Source organism: Microcebus murinus, chromosome 20 (genome assembly GCF_040939455.1).
Source record: "Microcebus murinus isolate Inina chromosome 20, M.murinus_Inina_mat1.0, whole genome shotgun sequence".
Classification (NCBI taxonomy): Eukaryota; Metazoa; Chordata; class Mammalia; order Primates; family Cheirogaleidae; genus Microcebus; species Microcebus murinus.
The window spans coordinates 34,477,556-34,495,372 of record NC_134123.1 but is presented as its reverse complement, the minus strand read 5'-3'; the positions used below and the strand labels follow the sequence as shown (position 1 = coordinate 34,495,372).

The window sequence follows — 17,817 nt, the reverse complement described above, 5'->3', positions numbered from 1 at the left end:
ATCTGCTTCTGGTGTCTTTCGTGTCCTGGGAACGCCCTGCCCCCCCCCCCCACACACACACACACAGCGTCTTGCCAGGTCCTCACTGTGGGTGTCTCTGCTCTGCCATTGTGACTGCTCAGTTAGGTCTGTAATCCATTGCTGGTGTTAAAACGCACAGCACGTGTATTTTGTATATATGTATGTGTATAAAACATATAATAGTAACCTAATGTAATTATTTGTGAGATTGTGATGCTGTTGACTGAGGAAATAGAATTATATTAAATTATACTTCTGTGGGCTGACATTATTTCTAGTTTTCAAATAGGAACTCACACGTGCTTGTGGTCCTTTCGTATGAATTTAAACTTCAGTTAAACAGATGACTTAGTAAATGGTAGGGGATTTACCTGTAATTTAAATCAGGTTCACTTTCTGACGTCACTGCCGTTTCCCAACGTTACTGACTGTGATGATGTGTGCTTTATTCTCCCCAGGGACTACGTTTATTACAACGATGTGTACGCCTTTAACCTGGACACATTCACCTGGAGCAAGCTGTGCCCGTCGGGGACAGGGCCCAGCCCCCGCTCAGGCTGCCAGATGTCCGTCACGCCACAGGGCAGCATAGTCATCTACGGGGGCTACTCGAAACAGGTGAGGTGTGGCGTGTGGGGAACGGTGACTTCTGTCTGCTGCTGTTCAGTTCTATCAGTGATGAAAACTTCCAAATAAGATTACACATGGGTTTAATATAAAACATTCTTTTTATTAAATTAGAAATAGAGGTAGTGCTGATCTGCTCCTTTGTGAACATATTAAGATTTTTATTTTATTTTTTTAATTTTATTTATTTATTTATGTATTTTGAGACAGTCTCACTCTGTTGCCTGGGCTAGAGTGCCGTGGTGTCAGCCTAGGTCACAGCAACCTCAAATTCCTGGGCCCAAGCGATCCTCCTGCCTCAGCCTCCCGAGTAGCTGGGACTACAGGCATGTGCCACCATCCCCTGCTAATTTTTTATATATATATCTTTTTTAGTTGGGTAATTAATTTCTTTATAGTAGAGATGGTGTCTCGCTCTTGCTCAGGCTGGTCTCGAACTCCTGACCTTGAGCAATCCACCCGCCTCAGTCTCCCAGAGTGCTAGAATTACAGGCGTGAGCCACCTCACCCAGCCTATTAAGATTTTTAAAGGCCATATCTCATCCACGCTCCCCCACAGCACCATGTGTGAATGATTCTGTATTTTGAGGGTCTGTCTTCTTAAGCCGTAGATACTAAGTCTACTGTCCAGTGTTCCACTGTGGAACATGCCACGACTCACTCCCCTTTCTACAGTGAACAGGCCACTTGCTCTTGCAGTCTGCAGGCGGTGCTGGCGGGAACATGTGTGCACACGCACAGGCGAGGGTCCTGTCACTGCACTGCTCATCACGCTTTACCTGTCTTCACATTTTGTGAATCTGAGCAGTATGAAATGGTCTCGTTGGGCTTTTAAAAATCCTTTGTATTTTGAAAAATGTCAAGCATATAGCTAACTTGAAAGAATTTTACAGTGAACATTTATATACCCCACCTAGCTCCTACTGTGGAGATTGTACTACGCTCGTTTCATCTGTCTGTCCAGCTGTCTGTAGCCCTGTCGGTCCATCCAATGTCTCTTGATGTCTGATGTCTAAGAAAGTATAGACGCCGTGCCCCCAAACACGTGAATGTGCCCGTCAGGTGGAGGTCAGCACTTAGTTTCAGTGTGAAATTCAGCCACACTGAGGAGCACACGCTTTACATGTGTGCTCGCTGGCTGTGACAGGCGCACTCGCCGTGCGACCTGAACCGTGGTCCAGCCCCACCCAGCCTCGTCCCCCAGAGGTGAGGACTGTTCAGCTTTCTCCCCCGCGCTAGCTTTGCCTGTCATGGATGCAGCCATACAGTGTGTGCTCCTGAGTGCGCCGTCCACGTTGCTCTTTCCAGCTTGTTCTCAGTGCAGAGTGGCATCCGACACGTGCCTGCACCATGGTTTGTGTCTCTCTGCTTTGCTGATGGGCACCCTGGCTGTTCGCAGTCTCTCGTAGGCGTCGGTAAAGCTGCAGGGGGCACTTCTGGGTGGTGTCGTGTGCCTACACGCTTTGACCTCTCGGGTCAGTGAGCCATCTGAGTCCGAGCTGCTGGGTCCCAGAGAGGCTCCAGCTTCACAGAAATGGTCAGACCTCTTCCCAACGCGATTGCACCAAAGGTACTTGCACTGAACACGTTAGCGTCCTGATGGTCGTCCACGTTCTTGCCAACGCCCGATAGTGCTGGTCTTTTGGTCTTTGTCACGAGTCATTCCGGTGGATGTGCAGTCTCTCGTTGTGGTTTTACTCCACATTTCTCTGATGACTGCAGATGTTGAAGGCTTTTCTGGAGTGTATTGGTCGTTTGAACTAATACATCTTCCCTGAAGTGTGTGCTCATGTCCTTTCCTGTTTTGATGGGCTGTAGCTTCGTTCCTGAGTCGCAGGAGTTGCTCACACATTCCGGCCGTGGCTTGCCTGCTTGCTTGCTTAAGTGTTTGTTGATGACTAGAAGCTTTAAGTTTAGACTTTAACAGAGTCTAATTTATTATGTTTATCTTTTATGATTATTGCTCTCCATGACCTAAGAAGACCTCGTTTATCTTCCGTAACAAAGATCTGCTTATATTTTTCTCTAAAAGCAAACACAGTTGTAGCTTTTACATTTAGTTCTAGGATCTACCTTGAATGGCTTTCATGTGCAGCATGAGGTGGGTATTGAGGTTTGTGTGTGTCTCCCACATAGATACGTGTTTGTCAACAGCACTGTCTGTTGACAAAACTCTTCTTATCCCATTGGATGCCATGCGGCCCGTGGTTGGCAGTCTTGTGGCTGGAAACGTGAGTCTGTCTCTGGGCTGTGCTCTGTCCCTGTGCTTTATTTTTATTTATTTATTTTTTTTTATCGAGGACTTCTGCATCTATGTTCATCAGTGATATTGGTCTCTCATTTTCTTTTCTTTTTTTTTTAGTGGAAATAAAATTCTGAACAATTACAAAAGCAAATACATTCCATTCACAATAGCATCAAAAGAATAAGATAGGAATAAATTTAACAAAAGAAGTGCAAGACTTGTATGCTGAAAACTAAAAAACATTGCTGAAAGAAATGAAAGACCTAAATAAATGGAATAATATCTCGTTTACAGATCAGAAGACTTGATTTTGTTAAGATGGCAATACTCCTTAAACTGGACTACAGATTCAATACCCTAACAAAATGCTTGCTGGCTATTTTTTTTAATTAATTTATTTTTATTTTAGCGTATTATGGGGGTACAAGTGTTAAGGTTACATATATTGCCCATGCCCTCCTCCCCCCTCGAGTAAGAGCTTCAAGTGTGTCCATCCCCCAAATGTTGCACTTCCTACTCGTTTTGGTTGTATATACCTATCCCCTCGTCCCCCCCCACCCACCCTCCCGACACCCGATAAATGTTACTCCTATATGTCCACTTAGGTGTTGATCCGTTAATACCAGTTTGCTGGTGAGTACATGTGGTGCTTGTTTTTCCATTCTTGAGATACTTAGTAGAATGGGTTCCAGCTCTATCCAGGAATATACAAGAGGTGCTGTATCACCATTGTTTCTTAAAGCTGAATAGTACTCCATGGTATCCATATACCACATTTTATTAATCCACTCATGAATTGATGCGCACTTGGGTTGTTTCCACAGCTTTGCGATTGTGAATTGTGCTGCTATAAACATTTGAGTGCAGGTGTCTTTTTCATAAAGTGACTTTTGATCTTTTGGGTAGATGCCCAGTACTGGAATTGCCGGATCAAATGGTAGATCTACTTGTATCGCTTTGAGGTATCTCCATATTACTTTCCACAGAGGTTGAACTAGTTTGCAGTCCCACCAGCAGTGTAGGAGTGTTCCTCTCTCTCTGCATCCACGCCAGCATTTGTTGTTTGGGGACTTTTTAATAAAGGCCATTCTCACTGGAGTTAAGTGATATCTCATTGTGGTTTTGATTTGCATTTCCCTGATGATTAGAGATATTGAACATTTTTTCATATGTTTGTTGGCCATTATTCTGTCCTCTTTTGAGAAGTTTCTGTTCATATCCTTTGCCCATTTTTTGATAGGGTTGTTTGATTTTTTCTTACTGATTTTCCTGAGTTCTAAATAGATTCTAGTTATCAGCCCTTTATCAGATGTGTAGCTTGCAAAAATTTTCTCCCATTCTGTGGGTTGTCTGTTTGCTCTCTTGACAGTTTCTTTGGCTGTGCGGAAGCTTTTTAATTTGATCAGGTCCCATTTGTTTATTTTTGTTGCTGTTGTGATTGCCTTTGGGGTCGTCTTCATAAATTCTTTGCCTTGGCCAATGTCTAGAAGAGTATTTCCGATATTTTCCTCTAGAATTCTAATAGTTTCACACCTAAGGTTCAAGTCTGTTACCCAGCGTGAGTTGATTTTTGTGAGAGGTGAAAGGTGTGGGTCTTGTTTCAGTCTTCCACATGTGGCTATCCAGTTTTCCCAGCACCATTTATTGAATAGGCTAGAGTCATTTAAGTTTCTTTTCTTTTTTTTTTTCTTGATCTTTGAAATGAGCCTGCAAAGTCAAAACCATTGCACCTTTTCTCTTGCTTTGCTTAGTATTGACTTTGGAACAGTCTTCATCAAGTTCTGCAATGTCTTCACTTTCATCATCTAACACATCCATGAATGTTCCTCCGTCTTCATCAATTTCAGCAAATTCATCGTTCATACTTCCCAAAGAAACTTCATCATCATCTAAGTTATCAATTTCATCATCTCTACCTTCTGAATCTTCATCTTCTGGGTTATGCTTAGTTCCTTTTGTTTTCTTTTTCACGTTGCCAGCAAAATCCATATTAGAAATGTTTTTTTATTGCTGTTTCAATTTCAGTACTTGATATTGGTCTGTTCAGGAATTCTATTTCTTCCTGGTTGAGCCTAGGGAGGCTTTGTGTCTCTAAGAAATTGTCCATTTCCTCCACATTTTCCAGTTTGTGTGCATAGAGGTTTTTGTAGTATTCACAAATTATATCTTGTATCTCCGTGGCATCAGTTGTAATTTCTCCTTTATTGTTTCTGATGGAGCTTATTAGAGATTTTTCTTTTCTGCTTTTCATTACTCTAGCCAATGGTGTGTCAATTTTGTTTATTTTTCCAAAGAACCAACTTTTTGTTTTATTAATCTTCCGTATAGTTTCCCTGTTGTCAATTTCATTTAGTTCTAATTTGACCTTAATGATTTCACTTCTTCTGCTGGGTTTCGGGTTAGTCTGTTCTTCTTTTTCCAGCTCTTTGAGACAATGCATTAGGTTGTCTATTTCTGATCTTTTTGACTTTTGATATAGGTAGGCATTTATGGAGATAAACTTTCCTCTCAGGACTGCTTTAGCTGTGTCCCACAGGTTTTGGTAACTTGTGTCACCTTTGTCATTTAGTTCAAAGAATCTTTTGATTTCCATCTTTTTTTTTTTTTGTGATCTAAAACATTTGTAATTGATTTCCATCTTGATTTCCTTATTTATGAAGTGATCATTCAGCAAAAGGTTGTTTAGTTTCCATGACTTTGTGTGGAAATGAGAACTCTTGTTAGGATTCATTTCTACATTTATACCATTGTGGTCTGCAAAGATACATGGTATAATTTCTATTTTTTAAAATTGTTTGAGATGTGCTTTGTGTCCTAGGAAATGATCAATCTTAGAGAATGACCCATGAGCTGATGAGAAGAACGTATTAATTCAGTGGTTTTGGGGTAGAATGTCCTGTAAATGTCAGTCAGGTCCATTTATTCTAGAGTTCTGTTTAAGTCCATTATTTCTTTGTTGATTTTCTGTTTGGAGGATCTGTCCTGTGCTGTTAGTGGGGTGTGTTAAGGTCTCCAACTATTATGGTGGTGGTGTTTATCCATTTGTTTAGATCCAGTAGAGTTTGATTTGTGAATCTGGGTGCACCAAGGTTGAGTGCATATATATTTAGAATTGTTATGTCTTCTTGTTGAACTGTACCCTTCACCATTATATAGTGACCTTCTTTGTCTTTTATTACTTTTGTTGATTTAAAAACTAAGTTATCTGTAATTAGCACCGCCACACCAGCTTTCTTTTGGCTTCTTCTTTGGCTTGAAATATTGTTCTCCACCCTTTTATACCTTTAGTCTGTATGCATCCTTGCAGGTTAGATGTGTTTCCTGAAGGTAGCAGATACTTGGCTTGTGTTTTTTTGTCCATTCGGCCAGCCTATGTCTCTTGAGTGGGGAATTCAAACCATTCACATTTATTGTGATAACTGATAGGTGGGGCAGATTTCTGTTCATTATGTTGGGTTGAACTTTGTTGCTTTGTTTTCTCTCTTGAGCCATTGTGGTATCTGGGCTTTGATCTTTAGCTTTGAGTAGATTTACATTCATGAGTGTTTATTGTGCTGATGCGTGGGTAACACTGTTTTGAGTACTTCTTGAAGGGCTGGTCTTGTCTTGGTGAATTCCCTCAGTCTTTGTTTATCTGAGAATGTCTTGGTTTCTCTTTTCATATACAAAACTTAGTTTTGCAGGGAATAAGATTCTAGGCTGGGCCCTGTGCTTTATTGCAACAGCTAGGGCCCCAGCACAGGGTGGGGATGTGTGCAGAACGAGCTTCCTGGTGCTCTAAGGAGGGAGGCATCTGGTACCCACTGCTTAGTACAGCACCAGCTGCGATTTCTTCAGAGATGCCCTTTTCTAAGTTCTATTCTTGTCTTCTGAGAATGTGTATCATGAATGGTTGCAAAATTTTGTTAAATCCATTATCTGCATTTATTGAAATGATCATATCATACAGTTTTTCTCCTTTATTCAGTTTATATTGTGAATTGCCTTGATTAATTTTTAATGTTAACGCTAACCTTGTATTTATGGGAGAAACTCTACTGGGTCATAGTGTGTTGTCATTCTTATGTGTTGCTGAATTTGATTTGCTAATGTTCTGTTAAGGACGTTGTGTGTATGTTCATGAGGAAATCTGCTTTGTAATTTCTTGGTGTAATGTTTTTGACAGGTCCTGGACTTACATTCTGTTGCCTCGTAGTGTGAGTTGGATCTGCTCCCTCTTCTCTTTTATGAAAGATTTTTGTGTCAGACTGATTTTGTATTTAGTTCATAAGTGTGTGGTCGAATTTACCAGTGAAATCCCCTGGGCTTGCGGTGTTCTTAATGGAGGGGTTTTGATAATGAATCTATTTGTTTGATAGATAAGGCTAACAATATTTTGTTTCATCTCATGTTAGTTTTGATAAGTCATATTTTTCAAGGAGTTTGTCTATCTTTTTCTTTTCTCTTCTCTTCTCTTCTCTTCTCTTCTCTTCTCTTCTCTTCTCTTCTCTTCTCTTCTCTTCTCTTCTCTTCTTGTCTTCTCTTGTCTTGTCTTGTCTTCTCTTGTCTTGTCTTGTCTTGTCTTGTCTTGTCTTCTCTTGTCTTGTCTTGTCTTGTCTTCTCTTGTCTTCTCTTGTCTTGTCTTGTCTTCTCTTGTCTTCTCTTGTCTTCTCTTGTCTTCTCTTGTCTTCTCTTCGTCTCACTCTGTTGTCCGAGCTAGAGTGCAGTGGTGCGATGGTAGCACACGGCAACCTCAAACTCCTGGGCCCGAGCTGTCCTTGTTCAGCCTCCCGAGTAGCTGGGACTGCAGGTGTGCACCTGCGTGGTGCCTGGCTAGTTTTTAATTTTTTTGTGGAGATGGAGTCTTGCTATGTTGCCCAGGCTGGTCTTGAACTCCTGGCCTCAGGCAATCCTCCTGCCTTGGCCTCCCAGAGTGCTGGGATCACAGGTGTGAGCTGCCCTGCCCGGCTCCATTTTATCTTTATTGTCTAATTTGTTGGTGTGAAGTTGTTTATAACATTCTCTTAATGTTTTATGTGTGTAGATCCTGTTCTGGTGCCCCTGCCTTCCTGATGTTGGTAATTTTTGTCGTCTCTCTTTTTTCTTGATTAATCTAGCTGAGGGATTTGTTAATTTCATGTAGCTTTCAGTTGAGTTCATTTTTCCAGTTGCTTTTCTCTCTCCTCAGTTTGTGGGTTTGTGCTGTTACCTCCTTCCACTCTTTTGAAAGGTTTGCTCTGCTCTATTGACTTCTCAGTCAAGCCAATTTTAGATCTTTTTTGAATGTAGGTATTAAAAGTTATAAATTTTCCTCTAAAAACTGTTAAAACTTCATTTTACAAATTTTGTCAATGAATTCAAAATATTTTCTAATTTCCTTTGTAGTTTCTTCTTTGAACTGTGGGTTACTTAGGAGTGTGTTGTTTAATTTCCAAATATTTGGGATTTTCCTACATATCTTATTCTTTTTTTGTGAATTCAGAATTGTGTTTCTACCTATTGCAGGATGTTGGATGTTGAAATTCAGAGGCTTCCTGTGTGTTTATTTTTGTGTAGGCATTGCTGAGGGTTAATTATTCTGGTGACTCATCTGTGTGATGCTTTTGTGATGCTTTTGGGTTTTCTGTCTAGATCATCATGCCATTTGCAGACATTGTGTTTCTTTCCAGTCCTGATACCGTTCAGTACTTCGTGCCTTTGCTGTGCTGTGTTCATGGGAATCAGACCTCCCTGTGTTCCGGTGTCTCAGGAGATGAGTCTTCCTGGACACTGGAGAAAGGCTGGCGTCGGTACCTGGGCTGGGTGTGAGCCGGGCTCGCTAAAGACAGACAGATGGGCCCTCGAGCTCACCTAAGCCGCCGGTAATTACAAGTTCTTGCTAAGTAGCTGTGCCCTGCGTCATGTGATCATGCGCGGTGCTGGCTCCCTGCACCCGTGTCTTCTGGGAGGTGTTCTGTGCATCATAGGGGAGCGTGAGCTCCCGGCCCCTTCTCCCCTGTGGTCCTTTCCACCCTGGGGGCTCATTTTCTTGCATCTGTAGGAAAGTGATCCTCATTTTTGTGTTACTGTTTCATCTGTGAAAACACAGGGAAGCTGAATACTTATTTGGTGCACCTCAAGTCGCATTCGAGATGTCTGGTTTCGGCATCATCTCAGTGATGGGTTCCTGAGCGCCCCTACGAAAGCTGTGGGACTGGTGGCCTTTGTAAAGCTGTGAGTCACCTCTCTCCCAGCTAGGAGTGCAGCTGAGGGACCGCTGTGTGCTCTCAGAGAGTCCACGAGCAATTGTTGGTCTCTGAGTGCGGTCCACACTACAAGTGCCGTCCCCCTAGAGCAGGGCAAAACTTGAGCTGAGACTCAAAGGATCGTTAGGAAGGAGATGTTTTGGGAGAGTCTTCAAAGAAGGGGGGGGAGGTTTATGAGCAAAGGGGTGGGTGGAAATGTGCAGAGTACATACAGAGGCACCAGCGAGCCCGCTGTGGCTGGAGCTCGAGTCTGCGCCGACGGGGGGAGCCTGGGGCTGGGCAGGGAGTGCCAAGAAGGAGGTGCCGCGCGTGGACAGCACGGGATGGGGGCTGGAAGGGCAGTAGGTACTGGTCAGGGGATGTCAGAGGGTGGTGCTTAGAGACTGGAGAGCAAGAGGAGGCTGCTGGTGCACCAGCACGTAGGGTAGGCTGAGGCGGGCACCCTTGCAGCAGGGAAGTCACAGGGACTGCAGTTTCTTTTCTTTTCTCTTCTCTCTCCTCTCTCCTCTCTCTTCTCTTTTCTCTTCTTTTTTTGAGACAGAGTCTAACTCTGTTGACCGGGCCAGAGTGCTGTGGTGTCAGCCTAGCTCACAGCAACCTCCAACTCCTGGGCTCAAGCGATCCTCCTGCCTCAGCCTCCCAAGTAGCTAGGACTACAGGCATGTGCCACAATGCCCAGCTAATTTTTCCCATATATTTTTTAGTTGTCCAACTGATTTCTTTTTATTTTTTAGTGGAGACGGAGTCTCATTCTTGCTCAGGCTGGTCTCGAACTCTTGAGCTCATAACGATCCACCTGCTTCGGCCTCTGGGAGTGCTAGGATTACAGGCGTGAGCCACCATGCCCGGCCGCCTGCTTGGTGCTTCTGTGTGTGCAGACTTCTAAGATAAATTGCATTAAAAATAGAGAATTTGAAGCACAAATACAAAGAAGAAACTGAATGTGGACTGGAAGCCCTGCGCCCAGTACGGGCGCTGTGCTGAGGAGCCTCCAGGGTGCCTTTGGTCCCTCGGTGCGCCGTGTGGCGTGAGGACATGGGGTGCTGGCGTCTGGCCTGGCGGGTGGTGAGATTCACTTGAAGCAGAAAACAAAGGGTTAAGGGGTGTGGACGTCTTTGTTTTCAAAGCCCAGGGAAGTCTCTAAGTGGGCAGTGTCTGTCCGGCTGCTGCACAGAACGTTAATTTGATTCCTGCGCAGAAGCCTGAGTTGCAGCATTTGAAGAGTGGAGGGAATGAGGACACGAAGGGACTGAACGTGAAGCGTGGCTCCGTAACGTGAGCCGGAGTCCGGTGGCGTCTCCAGTAGCGCCCTTCCGTGTGGACCAGGGCGCTGTGGGAGCCACAGGAAGCTCCAGTACGAGAGCCCTAGAGCAGCGGTCCCCAGCCTTTTTGGCACCAGGGACCAGTTTCATGGAAGACAGTTTTTGCTTGGACAAGGCTGGGGGAGGCAGAGCTCGGGTGGTGATGCGAGTGATGGGGGCAGCTGTAGGTACAGATGAAACCTGGCCCACTCGCCCCTCACCTCTTGCTGTGGGCCCCACCGCCCCAAGTTCCATGGAAGGCAGTTTTTCCACGGGTCGGGGGGCAGTGGCGGAGCACTGTGGCCTGGTCTCTAACAGGCCGGCAACCAGTACTGGTCCTGGGGACGGGGACCACAGCTCTGGAGTATTCTTAGCAGGATCGCGGCCATCGGAATGGTGGATTTTAAAAATGGATCTGTTCTTAGGTGAGCAGTCGTATGTGCAGGTGACATCGGAACGCATTGAAGGCGCTTCGGCACCTTGTCGACCTCAGGCTCCCCGTGAGGCTGGCCTGCGGGGAGAGCCTCTCCTCCCTCCCGTCTGCGGGCGCTGTGGCCAGCTCGGGTAGGTGCCCAGGTGGTTCTCACATGACTCCTTTTCCTTTACGCAGAGAGTCAAGAAGGACGTGGACAAAGGCACGCCGCACTCTGACATGTTTCTCCTGAAGCCTGACGAGGGGAGAGAAGGTACTGGCGCTGTGACCCGGGACGCGCAGCTGTCTGCTTGCCTTGGGAGGGCGAGCCCTTTCTGGCGCACGGGCAGAAGCGAAGCCCTCGCTGTCTCCCGTGGACGTGGGGCTGGAGGTGGCCCCGCAGCTGAGGGCCAGTCTGCCTCGCCCTGGCACGGCCGCTCCCAGACAAGGCTGTGCTGAGCCGCTGACGCTCTGCGCATCCTGAGCGTCCCGTCTGCAGACACGGTGGGCGGGCAGTGGGTGTTCAGACACGCGGCAGCGCTGGCCTTCCCGTTGTGGAAAGCTGTGAGTGCGGTGGGGTGCGTCCTTGCCCGCTGAGACACGCCCCAGAGGCAGCCCCCCTCGGAGTGTGCTGGTCCCCCACGGGTTGGGTCTCTTCAGCTTTCTGTGGGAAACGGTTGGAGGTCTTGAGCCTACCTGAGTCACCAGGTGCACTCGGCACTGTGGGTGACAAGGGTTCGCTGTGGGGGGGGGGGCGCCGAGGCAGGGACCAGTGCTTGCTTAACAGAAGAATTTCGGAAATTCTTCCTAAGAATGGGGACAGCCTCCAAAACGGCCTTGCACCAGTGTGGTTTCATTTACTGAATTCAGAGGATTCCCAGGGTGCCTAGATGGCTAAAAGTCTTCAGCTAAGCTTGGACGTAAGACTCAGAGTTTTCTTATTGAAAAATAGGGTACCGATGGTTATTTCTTTGGGGCTTTGTAAAAGGATGATGTGGACTTACTTATGGGGGAGCTCAGCGTGGCCCTGCTGGCCCAGGATGGGTCGGCCACCCTCACCACCTTCCATGCATGCACAGCCTGTGACACGTTCCATAATCCCGGGAAGGAACTGTAGGTGGCATTTCTCTGCAGTGGTTGCTTTAAAGACCCCCGGAAGTCGCAGAAGCCACACGTGTGTGTAGGGATGAGAGACCGGGTGCTACTCTTCTGTCATTTCTTTTTTTTTTTTTTTTTTTTTTTTTGAGACAGAGTCTTGCTTTGTTGCCTAGGCTAGAGTGAGTGCCGTGGCGTCAGCCTGGCTCACAGCAACCTCAAACTCCTGGGCTCAAGCGATCCTCCTGCCTCAGCCTCCCAAGTAGCTGGGACTACAGGCATGAGCCACCATGCCCGGCTAATTTTTTCTATATATATTAGTTGGCCAATTAGTTTCTTTCTATTTATAGTAGAGACGGGGTCTCACTCTTGCTCAGGCTGGTTTCGAACTCCCGATCTCGAGCGATCCGCCCGCCTCGGCCTCCCAGAGAGCTAGGATTACAGGCGTGAGCCACCGCGCCCGGCCCCTTCTGTCATTTCTTGACTGTTTAAAGAATTTTATTTGTTCTTGCTCAAGAGCAAGGAAAAGATAAGAGGACGTGGGATCCTGGGTGGTTTGTCGTGGCCTTGGTGTCCGCGGTGCCGTGTGGAAACTGAGGGCCCCGATGCCAGGTCTGCTGCGTGGCCTGTGCCAAGTCCTTGACCTTCCAGGGGAGGAGGTGGCTGTGCAGAGTGTCTCTACCTCTTTCTTGCTCACAGTGCTTCAGGCTCACACCCAGAAGTGTTGTGTGCCTGTGTGCTTCTCAGGTGGCCTCTGCACACGCATGTGCAGGGCTGAGGAGGGCAGACCTGCCCTGAGCGGGAGCCCCGGCTCACACAGCGGCAGGCGCGCACCTGCAAGTGTGGCCCAGGCCCGTGCGCATGACTCCTTGACCCCCAGTGAGATGACGCGTGTCGTGGGCTGGCGCACACTCATGTGTCCGCACAGCCGGGGGGCGGGCCGTGCCCTTTGTGCATGTGCGCTGACGTTCCATCCCCGCGGGCAGCCACACAGGTGGCCGCGGGTAGTGTACCGCTTCTGTCTCATCCCTGCCTTTAGCTGTAGTTTGGGATTGCCCTGTGGGCAGAGGTGTGTGGAGGGTACGTGGAAAACGTTATCTTAACACAGACTGAATCTCAAGAAGGATTAGACTTGGGGGTGTGTAGCAGCGTTGGTTTGGATTTTCTGCCCATGGAGCAGGAGGAAGTGCTCGTAGTGTCTTTTACCTGCTTTCAGTCTTGTGTTTTTTCTTTGTTTTTTGGAGACAGTCTCTGTTGCCCAGGCTAGAATGAGTGCCGTGGCGTCAGCCTAGCTCACAGCAACCTCAGACTCCTGGGCTCAAGCGATCTTCCTGCCTCAGCCTCCCGAGTAGCTGGGACTACAGGCATGCACCACCATGCCCGGCTAATTTTTTCTATATATTTTTAGTTGGCCAATTAATTTTTCTATTTATAGTAGAGATGGGGTCTTGTTCTTGCTCAGGCTGGTCTCAAACTCCTGACCTTGAGTGATCCACCTACCTTGGCCTTCCAGAGTGTTGCTAGGATTACAGGCGTGAGCCACCACACCTGGCCTGTCTTGTGTTTTTTCATTCCTTTTGTCGCCAGGGGGGTCTGGGGGGCCTCCGCTGTCCCTGGCCAGCTCTCAGGGCCTCTCCCTTGACAGGCAGGTGGGAGTGGTCTCGAATCAACCCCGCGGGAGTCAAGCCCACTCCAAGGTCTGGCTTTTCGGTGGCCATGGCACCAAATCACCAGACGCTGCTCTTCGGGGGTGTCTGTGACGAGGAAGAGGAGGAGCGCCTGGAGGGTGACTTCTTCAACGACCTGTACTTCTACGATGCTGCCAGGAACCGCTGGTTTGCGGGACAGCTGAAGGTAGAGTGACTCTGAGGGGCCTGCACATGCTTGGGAGGGTGTCCAGTCTCTGCGTGTGCCCTGGCGTCCGGGGAGCCCTTGGTTTTGGTGCTGAAGCCTGACCTGGGTCAGTCACTGGCGGAGGTGAGATGCTCGCGACCTCCCCAGCCCTCGTGTCTGTGGGATTCGCGCTTGTCCCTGCTTCCCACCGCCTTCTTCCTTGTGCTGTGTGAGCCCAGCTACTGGCTGGGGACAGGCAGGGCAGTGGGTGACAGTCCCAGGAGTGGAACTCCCATCAGCTTTGGGGTCTACGTGACCCACCAGCCAGACCCAGAAGGCCCCACAGCACGTTTGGTACAGACACTGAGCTTCCATCGAAGCGTCTTGGCCCCTTTAGGGAAAATCACTTACACATGAAGGTTTGTTTCTGGAATCACGGCCCTTTGTAGTTTTTTACTGTTGGAACGACTGGTTCCAGGCAAATGACTGTGCCAGGTTCTCCCCGTGGCTTCTCAGAGAGCCCGGAGCCCAGCAGATGGTCCCAGAACTCCTTTCTACTCTCAGAAACTACTGAGGACCCCGGAGAGCTCTCCTTTTTGGTTCAAAATGAAGCACAGTCTCAGAAAGAAGTAGGTCTTGGAAGTCTAGAAGTTGAGTCTGAATTTGGGGGGTTCTGGAGGTGGTCGGGAAATTTGAAAACGTGGCAAATGTCATTGCGTGGGATGGCAGCATTCTGTAGGATGGCAACAGAAGGGCCCGGACTTAGCCTGCGAGGCAGCCAGGCGCAGTCCCACAGCAGGCAGCCTGACCAGAGAGCTGCTCCCCAAGTGTGTGCTGCTGAAGGCTCCACTCCGGGCTCGGGGTTCATTATGTGCCATCTTGGACTGTGGACGTGGTGTGTCGTCCTTGTCGCTGGCAAAGGGTGGCAGGAGCCGTCCTGGCTGCTCCAGCCCCTCCGTGAGCGGCACCCCCTGGGCGTGTGGGGCTTTCCAGGCGAGCTCAAGCTGACGGGGCCGGCGCGGTGCTTCTGGGAGTCTGGTGGGCCTCCTCCACGTCCCGGTGGGGGAGACCGGGGGTGTGTTGCTTCCAGCCCCGCAGTGAACGCTGAGGCTGGTGGGAGACAGCCGTGTCCCTGCCTATCTGGTGTGCTGCCCCTGGGGCGCCTGGCCCACCTTCCCTGTCACACACCCCACGCCGGCCCTGCCCTCACATAACCTGGCCTTGTGGACGTGGCAGGGCCGCCCCCTGCTCCTCTGCAGCTCACTGCCCTCTGCCCCTCTTCTGCTAACAGGGACCCAAGACGGAGAAGAGACGGCGCCGGCGGGGCAAGAGGGCGGGGCCTGAAGGAGCCGGCGAGCAGGAGCAGGCGTGTGGGGGAGCCAGCACCCCGGCACCCCTGGAGGTGGTCACGGAGGTGGTAGCAGAGGACGGGACGGTGGTCACCATCAAGCAGATGGTCTGCGCCCCGAACGCGGCGGGACCGCCCCAGCCCGAGGATGAAGACAGTCCTGAGGAAGCCGGCAGCCCCGCGGTCGAGCCGAGTCCACGCTCCAACGCCATGCTGGCCATGAAGCACGGGGTGCTCTACGTCTACGGGGGCATGTTCGAAGCAGGTGACCGCCAGGTCACCCTCAGCGACTTGTACTGCCTCGACCTCCACAAGATGGAGGAGTGGAAGGCTTTGGTGGAGATGGACCCAGGTGAGCCGGACGGGGTGCACACCCCTCTGAAGGGAGCGCGAGTCCCGATCTGTTGTGTTTCGGGTCATCTACGAGTCTCCCACATTGCCCACAGTCACCTGCAGCTGACGCACCTTGGCGTGGGTTGTGCACCCGCCTCCGTGGCCAGGTCGACACGGGGTGGGACCCGCCTATGGAGAGGGAGGCCCCCGGGCATGGCCATCCCATTCCGGGTGCTGACGGGAGCTGTTGTGTGTGGTGGCCGGGACACTGGCACGGCCCCCTCCCCTCTGTCCAGAGTGTCCTCCTCTGACCGTGGGCAGCCCGCCGTCCGCAGGCCGCTGAGTCCCAGCCCTGGCTCCCGCGTGCTCTCTGGGCCGTCTCTGTCTTTGCTCCTTGACTCTGTGGTCCCGTTTCCCCCAAGACTGCTGCTGGACTCAAGTCACTACTGAGGTTTCCAAGGATCTGAGACTAAAAGCAAAAGCCATGTATTTGGGGAAAGGTGTCAGACCACTGCTGCAGGATGTTTGCTGTTTTATGGGAACAGTGATCCTGGGTTGCCACGTGGGCCCCAGTGGGCCGCCCCTCGCTGGCGGGGAGAGGGGTGTGATTTCTGTTTGCCCACTTCAGGGTCTGTGCTCTCAAATCCAGGAAATGGTCTGTTCTCCTTGCTGGTCTGAGGGTGTTCGGGGCAGGAGAGGTAGACACCCCCCCACAGTTCTCGAGTGAGGAAACAGTCCTCCAGGGAGCGGTGGCTGCCCTTGTGTGGTCGCCCTGGTGTGAGCGTGTGTGTTCTGCTTTTGAAGAAACGCAGGAGTGGCTGGAGGAGACGGACTCGGATGAGGACAGCGACCAGGCTGAGGGTGCGGAGGGTGGTGAGGAGGAGGAGGAAGAGGAAGAGGAGGAGGACAGCGCAGAGGATGGCAGCTCGGAGGACGGAGGTGAGGCCAGGCTCTCGGCGGGGCAGCCTGCTGTGTGGGGGCTGGAGGCTGGGACGTTCCCTGCCCGGGGCCACGCTTGTATCGGTAATGAAAGATTACGTTTTTGTTAGGTTTTTATCATAATTTGACTTTATCGAGGTGTGAGGAGACCTGGTGTCTGCAGCGTGTCTGGGCACGCGTTGATGTGGTTTTTCTGATGACATCCAGCGTTGTCCCTAACTGCCTGCCCAGGCGCCTCCTCCGCTGATGTGTTTCTCTCTCCTCCTCCCTCCTCCCGTGGGAAAGAGCCCCCGGCTGTGGCGCCCGGAGAGCGGTTTGCCGACTACCTGCCCAGGACCGAGCCGCACTGGGTGAAGCACGCCCGGGACAGCGTGGGGCCCAACGCGAAGGAGAAGCAGGTGCTGAGGGCGGCCCAGGCCATGGCGAGGACTTTCTTTGACAGTTCTGCTTAGATGCGGTGCTGGGCCGGAAGTCACGGCCAGTGCGGCATCGCTGAATTCCCTCCACGTCTCTTTGTGCTGTTTAAAATAAAATGGGACTTGAAAGGAGCCCACAGCAAAGGTGTCCTCTGTGCAGCACAAGGTACCCCGTGCTCTGGCGAGGCCTTGGTCTGCCCTTCTTGGGGTCCCTGTCCCAGGGCAGGGCTTGAGGGAGAGCACCCCAAGCAGGGGCAAAACCTCGGTCCCGAGAAACCCTCAGGACGGGAGTTTCTATTCCAGTAACGCTGGGATATGTCGTGCCTTGAGGGGTTTTCCTCCCATGAAACAAGAAGAAGGTTCTGGTTGGCCACACACCATCAAACGGAAGATCGGCCCTTTGCATCTAAACATTGTCAGAGCGCCACAGTCAGCTCACGCGTCCCTAGCCAGCTCTGAGCAGAGCGCCCGCTGGCCGGCCCCGGGCGGTAGGTGTCCCGGCGGGAGGGCCTGGGCGTGCGAGAGCAGCCCGGCTGCTCAGGGCACTGGCCTTTGTGGGGGGCGGCGGAGCCGTCCTCGCCCCTTACCCTTTGGCTTAGGGTTCGAGTTTGCAGATGACAGGAGGAGACTAAAGGGCGAGGACTCTTGCCGTCCCCACACGGCGTCCCCAGCCAGGGCCGTCTGGCTGTGGAGCGGCGGGTCGTCTCTGTGGCAGTGTGTGCTGTGCCAGCGTGCTGCCCACTGCCTGCGCCAGGTCAGTAGCAGGAGACCAGGTCTCATTTGCATAACTGCGGCCGACAGTTGGGCTTTGGATTCAAACCTGGGCGGTTTTTGCCCCGTTTATCTGAAATACCTTGAACAATGGGAACATAGGATTTTTAGTTTTCTGTAACCGGCTGGCACAGTCACCGTCATGACATTCTTATCCTGGGTGTCACCAGAGGCACGGGCATCCTTGCTCCTGGCCGGCAGGCCTTGGGCCGCGGCAGACTTGGTGGGGATGGGCAAGAGGCCCCTCCTCGG

General features: G+C 50.2%; 1 protein-coding gene across 2 annotated transcripts in view; it reads left to right on the top strand.

The window, feature by feature from the left end:
* Positions 1 to 17,817, top strand: part of KLHDC4 (kelch domain containing 4) — a 52,344-nt gene that overhangs the window by 25,987 nt on the left and 8,540 nt on the right. Inside the window, exons 7-12 of one of the 2 annotated variants that reach the window (XM_012735733.3) lie at positions 480 to 639; positions 11,029 to 11,104; positions 13,571 to 13,779; positions 15,050 to 15,458; positions 16,244 to 16,378; positions 16,664 to 16,926. In XM_012735733.3, coding sequence (XP_012591187.2) covers positions 480 to 639; positions 11,029 to 11,104; positions 13,571 to 13,779; positions 15,050 to 15,458; positions 16,244 to 16,378; positions 16,664 to 16,830 — 1,156 coding nt within the window. In that variant the 3' untranslated portion in view covers positions 16,831 to 16,926. Of the gene's footprint in view, positions 1 to 479; positions 640 to 11,028; positions 11,105 to 13,570; positions 13,780 to 15,049; positions 15,459 to 16,243; positions 16,379 to 16,663; positions 16,927 to 17,817 lie in introns of those variants that run through there. The other variant, XM_075995852.1, reaches the window with a different exon arrangement.